Source organism: Mytilus californianus, unplaced genomic scaffold, assembly GCF_021869535.1.
Source record: "Mytilus californianus isolate M0D057914Y unplaced genomic scaffold, xbMytCali1.0.p SCAF_1, whole genome shotgun sequence".
Taxonomy (NCBI): Eukaryota; Metazoa; Mollusca; class Bivalvia; order Mytilida; family Mytilidae; genus Mytilus; species Mytilus californianus.
Genome location: NW_026262581.1, coordinates 30846437 through 30860273, shown reverse-complemented (window position 1 = coordinate 30860273; position 13837 = coordinate 30846437). Strand labels below are relative to the sequence as shown.

General features: G+C 30.2%; 1 protein-coding gene and 1 long non-coding RNA gene across 3 annotated transcripts in view; one reads left to right on the top strand and one right to left on the bottom strand.

Moving 5' to 3' along the window:
• Window positions 1-13630, top strand: part of LOC127700969 (general transcription factor 3C polypeptide 1-like) — a 315269-nt gene extending 301639 nt beyond the window's left edge. Inside the window, exons 38-42 of one of the 2 annotated variants that reach the window (XM_052204733.1) lie at window positions 1996-2106; window positions 10030-10304; window positions 11515-11707; window positions 12716-12806; window positions 13437-13630. In XM_052204733.1, the coding sequence (XP_052060693.1) occupies window positions 1996-2106; window positions 10030-10304; window positions 11515-11707; window positions 12716-12806; window positions 13437-13552 (786 nt within the window). In that variant the 3' untranslated portion in view covers window positions 13553-13630. Of the gene's footprint in view, window positions 1-1995; window positions 2113-10029; window positions 10305-11514; window positions 11708-12715; window positions 12807-13436 lie in introns of both variants that reach the window. The other variant, XM_052204726.1, reaches the window with a different exon arrangement.
• On the bottom strand, window positions 5140-6625 carry LOC127701434 (uncharacterized). Its single transcript, XR_007982033.1, has 2 exons — window positions 5952-6625; window positions 5140-5276 (listed from the first exon to the last, which is right to left on the bottom strand). It is a non-coding gene; the product is annotated as an uncharacterized LOC127701434 (long non-coding RNA).
• Window positions 13631-13837: the final 207 nt, after the last annotated feature.

Here is a 13837-nt window from a genome sequence, read left to right as displayed (position 1 = left end):
AATTTTAATAAAAAGTATAAACATAAGAAGATGTGGTATGATTGCATGAATGAGACAACCCTCCACAAGAGACTATGTGAAGAAGTAAACAACTACTATGAGGTCACAGTACGGCCTACAACAATGAACAAATCCCATACCGCATAGCATGATATAAAAGGCCCTGAGATGGCAAATGTAACAAAACAATCGAGAAAACAAATAGCCTTTTTATTTATGTACAAAACAATAAACTAAAAACAAATATGATAAACAGCAATGAACTTCAACCACTGAATTACAGGCTCAATGTTGTATTTTTTGTTTACCTTTGTACTCTATCTCATATGCTATAAATATGTTTTGATATGCATCATCAACTATTTTCTAGCTAATAAAAAAAATCTATCATAAACAAAATTATCTGAGTCATTGGATTTCATGATAATTGACAACTTTGGTAACAATAAGTTAATTAAAAAGGTCTCCTAAGATGCACCTGTCACTAGAATGAAAATACCAATCATAGATCTTGTAGTTAATCTTTATTACTTTTAGTGGAAATTAATGATGTGGAACTTCATAATCGGTATACAAAATAATTGTTTGGATCGAAACATGTTAATAGGCCAGTGTACTGTAGCCATAGTTAAATAAGACTGCTTGTGAACATAAAGATCACTCCTAATTATACCTACATTGTATTGTTCTTGTCCATTGTTGTCATTGCCATTACAGTATAACTAAATTATCACCACAAGGCCATATTTGCTAGCCTTGGCTTATTGCAAGTTTAGACCCTTGACTTGAAGATGTCTTCTATTCCAAATCCCTCATTACGTTTGCTTGTATTAGGATGCTTAAAATATAAATATGGACATTTGCAATTTCTTTTACAAATGCCAGCAATGCATCTTTTTAAGTTTTAGTATAGATACATTTAATTTGTTTTGGTTTTTTTAAAGGTCAAAATTGAATAACATTTTCAGTACATTTTACTCTTTCAGGACAAATGCTAATTTTGAATCCGGATAGATTTTAAACAGACAAAACTTGTCCTTTTACATGATAGAAATGTTACTGTAAAGCTCATTAATTTCAATATTACCTTGTTTCTCATTTACCTCTTTCTAGCAAACTTCACATTATAGGATTTTGTGCTTTCTAGTAAACTTTGTTGATGTGTGTTTATGTAAGAGAGCATCCAAGTTTTACATACTTACAGTGCTTGAATAGTGTAAACTTCCCCCCTTAAACCATACACCATTACACCATGCACCATATACACCATTTAACCATTTACCATACACCATTCCTCTTGACCGTTTCCCATTTGAATCATACAAGATTTGTGCATTTCAAAATTACCCACAATGTAATGTGTTGATTGAATTGGAACTAAAATTTAAAAGGCTGATACAACATTCCTACTGCACCATACACCTGTACCCCATGCACTATACACAATTCCCCATTCGGTCATACACCGTTACACCGTACATGTTTTATTGGGAGGTTTTCATCATTCAAGGGCTGTATAACATTTTTATTCATATCTGCTCACAAAAGTGGTGTAATTATATGGTTCCTGAAAATTAGTTGTTTTTCAGTATACTGTTACAGACCAGATTCAAGCAAGCATACCATATCTTTTAATTACTGTTGAATTCAACCTGTTTCTCATTTGATCACAACTAGATCATATTCTGGTAAAAAGGAAAGATTATGATTTGTATTTAGTAATACAATGTATAGCTTTGTTGCAATCAATGCTATTTTTGAAAAAGAAGGTAATATTCTACAGGTGCTTTATGTGTCAGATGTTTTGCATACAAATAGAATTACAAACAATGCACAGGACAAATTGTTTGTCAGACTTGCATTCATGATGCATTCATGTGTATAGCTTTACCGAATGAATTCACATTTTAGAGGTATAATGGTGCATAGATGAAATTTTTTAATGACATGCAATATTAATTCTTAATTGCTTTTGATATACTTTTATAATTACAGGTTGTGAAAGTTGGTGTAACTTGTACAAGATATGTGACTTTGAGGAATGTAAGACCTTGGGCAGTTCATTCTTACAAAAATAGCAGGGGAAGAGGAGGTGATACACAAGCAGTAAGGGTTTGTATTTACATATACTTAATGGCACCTTTAATCTGTTGGTACAAGGACAATGGTTAACAGAGCTTGGTTTAATCCAAACTTTCTATGAACTGCTCAGACCAAGTCTGGAATAACTGTTGGTTATTCATCTTTTCAGGAGTAGGCACTCCTGTTAAAGAATTGGAAGCTTGGTGTGTTCATTTCAGGTCTTAAGGTATGAATTTCCATCAAAATCCAAACTTTTATTACTGTATTACTATAATAGACAGAAGCAGTGAACAGCAAAAATGATACCCAATAAAAGATCCATAATAATACCAGCATGACTGAAAACATCAGTTGACATACTAAACCAAACTTGTTGCAATGTTTATTTTAGAATGGTGAATTATAATACTGGACATCCTATTAATTTCTAAACTGCCTATTGCATTACATGTATATCAAAAGTTAAAATGCTATATATGTCTCAATCTTATTGTTATAATCTTGTTTTCCTATATCTGTTATCTGTAAAGTCAAAACAAGATAATTCATCATAAGCCTATTTGGATGGCTGAATCATCCTGCTTAATGTACATTATATTTTATGTATTCAGGTTGCACACTTAATTACTATTCATTTTAGGGATTATTGCCCTAAAGTGACATTTCCCCCTTTTAAATATACAGGTTAGTGCTTATAAATTAATCTTGAAAACTGTAATAGACAGACAGAAACTGTAAACAGCAAATATGATCAGTAGAACAGGATGTAGGAAATGTCGCTGAAACCATCAGTTGACTTCTTGTAGGAAATGAGTTCCCTTTAATGATGATTTAAAATTGAATTTTGATCAATTTTAGCATTTCTGAAACATTTTTACTATTCTCTTTTAAAGTATAATATTGGTTAAGTTATATAATAAAGTCCATTAAAACAATCCAAAAATCATAGACTAATGATGTTGTTGATGCATAATGTATAGTAAATATCATCAGTTACTTTTAAACCTTCCACATTTTAATGTGTCTGTTCATAACCAGGAACCTTGTCTGTCTTCTTAAGCTTTATCTTAATGTTTTCTCCTAGAAAGATTTTGGTGTTGATGGCACATCTTTGTTAGGCTTAGTTAAATTTATGTTAAACTTGTCTAGACATAAGAAGATTCAGAATTTGACAGATGGATACACATAGTTCAATATTAGATTAATATCACTGAACTCACTGACATTTGTATGCACTATTGAGCATCAATGAAGAGACATTTATTGTCGAAATGGGCATCTGGTGCCTAAAAATTGGTACTGTTAATGTTATAACTACCACTGGGTCCATGCCTCTGCTGGTGGACTGTTAGTCCCCAAGGGTATCAGCCCAGCCTAGTAGCCAGTATTTGGGTACTGGCATGAAAATACAGATTTTTTGTTATCGAAATTTGCTGTTACAAAATTTTAGAAATTATTTGAAATTAAGGAATATATCTCCCTCATGCAAAGCTCTGATTCCTTGCCTGGCTTCGGCTTTAACTTTTGTGACCATTTTGGATTATAGCTCTTCATCTTTGTAATAAGCTTTGGATTTTCAAATATTTTGGCCTCGAGTATCACTGAAGACACATTTATTGTCGAAATGGGCAACTGGTGCAAAAAAGTTGGTACCATTAAATGTTATTACCGGTACCTGATAAACACTTACTTGTACATTTGTTCACACTTATATATACCTGACACTTATTTGTACATTTTGTTTTTTGAGGTAAAGTGGTCATAAAACATTTCATATTGCTTTCTGTATTTGTTTTTCATGCTACACAAACCTTAGCAAGTCAGCAGCTGTGTTAAGAATTGTTTAAGTTTGTGATTAGGTCAGTTTAAAAGAAATGTTATTATGTTAAATTATTGCACAGGACTTAAACTGTGTATACATTGGAATACATTAGACTTAGTTTCATTTATTGTACTGTCTTCAGGACGTCAATCTTTTCATTTTGTCAAGTGTACAGATAGTCATAAAGTATTGCCATTTAAATCTTATTATCTGCATTATACTGTCCAAAATAACATACATGTGATACTGTGTCAGCAGTTTGTCTTCTTATTCAGTAAAGAAAGTTTCCCTCAATGAAATAATTTATATGAATTAAATAGATTTACATATTTTGAAACTGTCTAAATAAATTTAAAATAAAGAAGAAAACTTTAATATTGACAACAATTTAGTAACATATAGTTTCAAAATTTAAACTTTAATTTGATTAAAAAAAAAATTCTTCCAAGTTAAGTTTAAGCCAAATATATTCCAACAAATAAAAGTGTCAATTTAGTTTTGAACATTTCAGCATTGAAATATGTTATTTACTCTCAATTGAACTTCTATTGGTTCCAAATTTAACGCCCAGCAGTTTCGCAAGATTCCATCATATAACTCATTTTAGTTTTATTCATAATTTTGTAAACTAAATAAGATTATGTTAGTTCTTGACTTTATGATACAAGATATTTATATTTAGAGCATCAATTGAACTAGTTGTTTCTATTTGTTTAATAAAAGATACCCGTCAGCTCACATCTGAACAATTTCTAAATAACATCAATATTCAATTAATGTGAATGATCTTTTGAAGATTATAGACCTCAATTGGTACATTTGACAGGACATAATTAAATTTTCAATGAGAAAACTTGAAATGATCTAGCGTTACAGTTTCCAGTCACTGACTTATAATAACCCTTATGGAAAAATAAGGCTTCTTGCAAATATTTGCGGCAATGTTGCTGCAAATATTTGCGGCAATATTGCTGCAAATATTCATTTTTCGTATGCAAATTAGTTTTCTTGCAAACAGTTGCTGCAATATTGCAGCAACAATTTGCGGCAATATTGCAGCAAATGTTTGCGGGAAAATCAGTAGCTATGATTGTTGCAGCAATATTGCGGCAAATTCATTAGCTGCAATGTTGCAGCAATATTGCAGGAAAATTAATTTCTTGCAATATTGCAGCAATATTGCAGCAAATCTTTCAACAATTTCAGTTGAAAAATTAGGAATTAAAAACTAAGCATTTAAAAAAGTATGATTTAATAATAAAACAAAATTTTCTCTGTCCTCTGTAGGTTGTTGTGTTACATATCTGTGTATCCTTTAGTTCTGTTTCTCTGTACTCACTGTCCTTAAAGTTGAATTTTCTGATTTCAAATACTGCAAAATAAAAGTTGAAGAATTTAGCATACATTAAAAGAATAACTAAACATTATAAAGATATAAAGATATAAGTTACTACTATATATTGTAAATTCTGGACTTGTAAAATGAAAATAACTCTTTATAAAGAGATGATTACAGACCAATTTTTCCAGCATTTGTTTCACTTAAAGGGTCAATGTCTAAAAGTTATCAAGTCCTTCTAGAAATTGCATATTACTATACATTTAACCTTATGCCAGTACTAGGTTGTTATTGCTTTTTTGAATATTTGTTTTTCATTGAACTATAACATAATTGGTCTTGTCTATTCTTTAAAATTTTTGTGATTAGTTGTGTATATATAAAAGCTAAATATTGTTGCCATTTGTTGAAAGACCTCTTATTGGCAGTCAAATCACAGATCTCTAATTTAATACCAAACTGCTTTTATTAGAAGATTTCTTGTTTCAATTTAAGTAATGTACTTTCTAAAACACATAGTCTTAAATAGATTTAAAAAAATATCTCCTGACTTACACAATTTTAATAATATTCATGTGCATAAATCTATTGTCTTTTACAAATTTGTCAACTCTATTAAGTTAAGAAAACTCTTTGAATATCACTATTTTGAACTGTAAGAGCAAGCACTTATTCAAAATGGTGGACATTCAACTCCATTGTACTTACCAAAAGATGTTATCCAAATTATGTGTAAACACCAATCTTCCTAAATCCAAGAGTCATGTCAACTGAAGGCTATCATATGCACTATCCAGTGTCAATAGAATTAATTGGAACTTTTGGATCTAAATCCATTGTAAAATTCATATTACTTTGTTCATGATAGAAGACATCTTTGTTTGTTGTATTGCATGTTCATATCCAGTTCAAATTTTGAATATGTTGATCAAGGTTGCTTAGGGTATTGTGACAGTGTGATCCCTTTGAAATTTGCCCCTAATTATAAATATCAATTGCCTAAATCTTGAATATTTGTTATATATTATAATAAAAAAATAATTATATATATATATTTTTTTTTATCTTTGATGTTATAAGTTATAATGGAAATAAATACAAAGAAGAAATGCTCTACCCTTAATTTGGCCTCAAACTCTGTGTACATTAATTTATGGTACTTCCTGTCTTTACCACTACACAGAGATAAATTGAAACCAGATGGCACATTACATTTCTATCACCAGCTCATATTACTAATTGAGATGAGAAAGATAATTTGTGTATACATAGTTTTAAAATAATGATACTAGAAATTAAACAAAATGCAACCTGCAGGTGAGGCTAAATTCATTTGATGGAAAATATTAGAATTAAAAATATTGTTCATAGAAAAATGTCACAAAAAATTGACAAAAAAGCATAATAAAACATGTAGAACAAAAATTATTATGACTCAAGTATTTAGATTAAACTTGTTGAAATAAATACCAAAGTATTCTTGAAATTCTTTCCTTACAAAATATCATATAAATGTGATGTACAGTTTAGGAATTCTAAAAATATAAGCATTGTTATTTGAAGATTTATTTAAAATAAATTATTCAAATATCCAGATATTTCTGAGTAAAATAAAGTATGACGACAACAAATTTAGATAGAAGTATCCATAACCAAATGTTCAAAGAAACAATATGTTGTGTATTATTTGAACCTTAAATCTTAAAACAAATAATCATATGTAATATTTTAAAATGCTTGAAATATTGGTGCAAACTATCTGATTGTCTGACATTATTAAAGAAACTTTTCTTGCAAAGTTGTTGCAAAAAGTCATTCCTTAAATAATAAAAGAAAAGGTTCCTGCAACTTTCTAGCAAACAAATTCTTTCTTGCAACATTGCAGCAAACTTGCTGCAATTTTCTTGCAAACAAATTTTGTTGCAGTAACATTGCGAGAATGTTGCAGGTAGCTGCGACAACCTGCAACTTTCTTGCAAACACTTCTTGCAAACAAATATGTTTGCTGCAATATTGCCGCTATATTGTTGCAATATTGCAGCAAACTTTTCATTTCTGTAAGGGAAGTGATAAAGTTGAATTCACTTATCTTACTTAGCCTAAATATAGCAAAGATGGGTCAGTGTCACTATGACTGACATTTTAGCACTTAAGGGGCCTAATAAGCATGCAGTCATTGACTTTTCAAAGCTATTCCTATCGTTTAAAGAAACTGAACCAATATTTATTCCTTTTGCACAATGCAATTTAATTTTGATTAAAGGGATAGTAGCTGCAATTTCAACGACATTATAACAAAGATTTGAAGCTATGTACCTAAAATTCATAATAAATAAGATTGCTGGAATGTTTACATAAACTACATAAGTGTTAATAATTCATAATTAATATGGTGTTGCGTATCTATTCATCTCATTAATTATGTATCAGGTTTATTTCCCGAATTTTCCCCACACAGTAAGTGAAATGACCCAGATATATATTGATATGAACATGTGCTTTTTGGTCTCACAAGTATTTGATTATTTCTTTAAATTGACTGTTCATATTTTATGTCAAATTAATTAAGTAAAAATAACAAAACCCTGTAGATTATTTGAAAAAGTTTCTTTGCAAACCGTCATATTGTTCACTACTTCTGTATGACTAAATTGCCTGTGTGACAGGTTTTTTAAATGATTCCACTAGTAAATGAATTTTTAGTCTGAAAAGGTAATTTTGATCTTAACAGGATCTGAAAAGTCTGAACAATAAATTATACAACTATGTTCAGCTTCTCAGTCAAATTTCTGACTTATCCACTGCAGTAAGTTAAGTACTGTTCAGATAGTTTGCTAGCAGTCATTTCAGAACTGTTCAGTAGCATTTCAGACAATTCTCAATTTTCCAAATTAAAATTTTATCCTTGATTACCTTTTCCAGGAAGTTCCGGAGGGTATAAAATTTGATCATATCTGGCCCTCTTCAAATTTGATTGAAGGTGTCAACTCATCTAAACCTTTGATGAGTTATTGATCAGAAAAAATCTGAAATGGTAAACTATTTTTTTTTTTGGGAGGGAGACTTGTAAGAATATTCTATATTAATTCTTGTCACTAGGATAGAGCCTTTGAATCATTTCTTATCTGTTCCTATTCAAATTTGTATGAAGGTTTCCATGCATTGTTAGAGCCTCAGATGAATTCAATAGTCAGAAAATCAGAAATAATGAACTATTTTTCTCAGGAGCGTGACTTGTAAATATCCCATATAAGTTATGTGGGACAATGGGTATGTGACTTGTTCACTACTTGTTCTTTCATTAGTTCTGATCATAATAATAATGTCACATTTTTTATATGTTAACAATCTAATCGAGCTTTGGTAAATTTCTGTTTAATTTCTTCTTACAATATTGAACCATTATTGCTAGCTATATATAGAGACATGAAAATAATTTGAGTGCATGACTGCTTGGACATGCATGTTTTAGTGATTTTGTGTAATGATATGTGACAAACTGATGTACTTTAAAATGCAGTATGTATGTATTGCTCTCCTTAAATATGGTTAATGATCTTTTCACTACATGTTTGATTCTGCACGAAAACATGACATATATAATTTGAACATAGAAAGGACATTAAATCTCTATTCTTATCTTCTGTGATAAGTGTTTTCTAAATCTTATTTGGCTTGATATTCCATGTTTTGTCCTCAGTTTTTTCTTGTAAATCTAATAAAATTTTCTACAAGTACAGAATGAATGAGTTTTATGGCACGTTATGTAACATTTTTTGTGATTTGGGAATTGTCAATACAATTTCTTAAAGTTTAAAACTGTTGTTGACCGATTTCAATCATCAAATGATAGAACTGTAATAGATGTCATTAGAAAATCATTTAAAAGATCTTTGGAAATTGAAAATGTTCAGTGTTTCAAAGCTGTCATGATATTCAGATAGAAAATGTCACTGTGTGTCAGGTTTAAACAGAAGTAAAATTAAACAGGGCTATTTATTCCAGAGATTGACACACACAGAATCAATGATCAGTATAGTGCATCTTTAAACTCTTAATATTTTTTTCAAAGTGCTGTCAATTTGCACTTTACTACAGAGCAGAATTTACTAAATTCATGGCTTAAGGGAGATTACTCTAAAAGTATTTTTTTAAATTGAGAGTACCATAAGTAAATTCCTTTTGCTCAAACAAATGAGCCCACATTAAATGTAAATTAAAAATATCTCAAAATAGGATGAGCTCATAACAATCCATTTAATATCAAGCATTTTGCAGGTTTTTTCAATCTTTTATAATGATATTTGAAAATCACTTAAAATTGTAGAAAATCAATATTTTGGCGGGAGATTGTCTTTAAGCTAGGGGAGGAGAAAGAAAAAATTATCCAATACATATTTTGTAATATTTTGGCAGGAGATTGTCTTTAAGCTAGGGGAGGAGAAAGAAAAAATTATCCAATACATATTTTGTTCAAAATTTGGAATGTTCTGATAAGTAACATTTAATGTTTGAACTGATGTTTAAGGCATGTTGTTATTAGTAACCTTTTTGACATAAATGCTAGAATTCTGGGGGGAGAATTTTATTAATGTTTCAAAAAATTATCATGTATTTAGATCTACCTAAACAAAAAAAATCAATAAACAAATGCAGAATTTTTTTCTTGGAAAGAAATTAGAAAAAAATGAATTGACATTATAATAGCAAATGGTAATGAAATTGGCAAGGTTTTTAGAAATGTGTTTTTCTCTGGTTCAGGCTTCAGTACTTTTTTTTTAAATAGGATTCTTCAGAGAGTCACATAGACAATGAACAACCATCTGACCCACTTTATGCAGGTCCTAGTGGAGATGTTAGTTTTATCATGACTGATAGAGAATCATTGGAGAGAGGTCATACAAAGGGAGAGAAATTGAGTCAACATTCTTCTAATGAAGATCATTCTTCTAGTCAGACACATAGTAATGACCTGACTTCACCAAAAGAAGGTACTTCTTCACAAAGACCACGAAGATCTCGGACAAGCAAACAAGAATCATCATATCCTAAACCTGTCAGGTAAAATCTTAGAACAAGACTGGTTTTAACCATGAAGGAGTGAAGTTTTCATAACTGGCTTTGATCATCACTAATGTTGACCATTGCTTATCTGTCCATTTAGCCTTCTTTTGGTTTATAGATCAATCATATCCTCTACAATGCATCAAACATTTTGTAAATGTAATGGCATTTTATCTTAAAGTTTACTGGATTTCCTTTAGTCTCTGGTGTATAAAGTTGTCTCATTTGCAATCACACCAAATCTCCTTATTGATATTGTATGTTATTCTGTATATATAAAGAGATTTCTGGTATATATTACTTAGAGAGCATCTCAACAACACAAATAAACAAATGACATCTAGAGATCAGCATTATAGTTATTAATCATAGACAGATGTCTATGCAATATGTAAAGCTCTATTCACTAGAGTGGAAAAAGTAATGAACAGAGAGTACCTAAAAGATATACCTTTAAACATGACTAGTTAGCTGGTTATTTGTCTTAGGTTAAAACATGGAACTTCATTTTCTCCAACAAAGAACTTATCTGAATTTATAGATGATGAGATCACCTACAGGTATGCCATTATTTGTATATAATGGAGGCAGTAAGGAACCCTTACTATAGTAGATGTTTACTTCGTCCTGTTTACTATGATTTATAGGAGATGTGGAGTATATTTCAATGAGACAGCAACCCAACAATTGCTTTTCAACCATTTTCTACATAAGGAAATGCCTGAACCAAGTCAGGAATATGAGTTGTTTTCCATTTGTTTGTTGTGTTTTGATTTTTTGATTTTGCCATGTGAGAAGGGACTTTCCGTGTTGACTTTTCCTTGGAGTTGGTAATATTTTTTATTTTACTTTTTAATGATACATGAGTTTTACCATTACATTCAATTTTATGTTAAAACACCATTCTTGAACATTTACATCATTATAACTTCAAATTTTATTCTTGGTCAGCTTGTCTTAATTTAATTTTACATTACATCCAAGTTGTATATTGTTAACCTTGTTTTTAAGGCAAGGTAGCCCATGTCCTTAGACAAATCATCAAGGTTTTTTTCATGACCCTATAGTTAATGGTACAAAAGCAAATGTAGTATCGAATTGGAAAGAAGAAATGTTTTTATGAATAATATTTCAAATTTCCACTTTTGCAGTAAAAAATTCAAATGAATTATTGAATAAAAAATTGTTTTTTTTTTTATATTTTCAGTACATATGATAGAATAAGATTGATTTTAAAGCCATGGAAGAAGCCAGAAGGATTACTTAACAAACCAGTTTTTAAGATGATGATAGAATCTGTGATGTTATATGTGATGATGTTTTCTGGTGTACATTTCAATGCCATCTGTGAAAAGTACAGCCCTTATTTACAGCCAATTTGCATTAGAGAATTAATGGATGTGAGTAGTTTTGTTCAAAATGAATATATTTAGCACACCTGAGGTTAAAGGTCATTGAGCTTCTCTCATCACTTGGTTTATGTCATCTATAGAATTTTAAATCTTGACCTAGGAAACCACAATAGCCCAATTAGAACTCAAGTTTAACTGAATCATCCTACAGGGTCTACATTAAAGTTTATTTTTCATCATTACAAAAAACATCCACAGTTAGTATATAGATAAAATAGAGTATAGGATGAAACAGACAAAATGGAAAGATTTATTGCTTTCCATGTAAATATTTAGCTTGTTTTTGTCTTTCCTGTAACTTTCTTATGTAAGATATAGGGATGAAACAGATATGACCATGGTAGCAGTTGAATTAGCTTTTTGCATAAAGCTTCATATTTTAGTAGATACAATAATTTGACAATCAATTTCTTTTATACAGATATAAAGTTTTTATCTGTTGTATGTCCCATGTCTGACCTCTTTTCATTGATCAGTGGTATCATAGAAAACCTGTTTTATGTGGTTACGAATATCGAAAATAAATTCTGTTTGCTTCTCAGCAGTATTTTTAAAGAATAGTAAAGGCCATCAGAAAATTAATATAAAAAGAAAAATCGGCATTTAATTTTAAAAAATCCTTTGTCATCCATGGTATAAAAAAGTTGAACTAGGGGTACATAGGAGAACAGGAGACTCTCTTGAGTTTGTGTGTTTCTAGAAACGTAAAACTTCATGTAAATATAAACTGTTGGAATACATTCATTGTTGTTTTTAGGGAACAAAATAAAAAAAAATAGGGAATAAGGTATCTTTTATTTCTTTTCCAAAAATTTGAAATAATGAGTAAATGACTCTTACTTATAATTAAACCAATTCAAAGTATGCAAAACTCCTGTCATCAATGTAAGTACCAAACCAGTCTAACAGACACAAATTTAAGACTTCAAAGAAACACTATTCAGAACTAGCATTTGTGCATAGGATAAATATGATAGCTTCTGCTTTCTATAATAGGTTTTAGAAGACTTGAATTGTGTTGAGAAGACTGTATTCAGAAAACCTGTAAAGTCTTCTTTATTTTCCAAACCAGCCTGTACTCAGGAAGGTATGTATGTATGTAGAGTTTAGAGAAAGATTCATTGAACAATACACAAATGTAACAAAGATAGAAAAGATGAAAGCCTGGGCACCATTCATAAAGGTGTGCAATGAAAACAGTTGATAACACTGAAAACTGCATGTAGCAATTATTTGAAGCCAATATGATGGGAATATAAAGAAATTGTCCATAAAGATCATATCTAGGCTTCTGCATCCATTATGGTGATTCTTTTATTTTTTATTTAGAACTAATGATATTAATTTTCATTAGGCATCAGTTTATTATACATTTTCTGTAGCTGCTTACAGTAACCTCCTGTTTTTGAGGGTCTTTTTTTACTGCATGTTAAAGTATATTTATAGGGTTATGTAGGTTATTTATTTTAAGGCCAAATTTAAGCCCATGTTCAAAATATCATGTGGAACAATTTCTCAGGCTGAGATATTTGTCATTGTATCATTCAACCCTTTACAGTGCATGTTGCATTGAAATTTGAGTTTTATCCCAAATTGGCATATACAAATGTATTTTTGTTATCTGAATATATATCACAAGGGATTAAACAAAGATTGAAAAAAATTACAACCTGTAGGTCTGAAACTTTTATGTAATAAAAATGTTTATTTTTTTCAGCTTTGGAGGAACAGTATGAAGATGATGAAATATTTTATGAAGCTACTGCAGATTGTGTCGTCAAACTTGGACAGTTTATGGAAAAAATTCAACACCAAAATATTGGTTGTAGTTGATAATTATTATATACTTTGATATGCAAAAACACAGATTTATGATTAAAGTTGATACAGAATGAAACATTGTTTTTGTTGATAGGCTCCATTTACAAACAAAATTTGGTTTGCTTAGTAAAGGCCTTGTGATTTTACTGTCATTGGGTCAAAGATCAAATTCACAGCAACAGTTGATAGACTGAAATCAGATCAAATTTTTGGTTTCGAAGATGATGATATTGATTATGAGGTCACTAGGTCAATAGCGAAAGTCACAGCAGCAATTGATAATCTTGAAGGAATAGG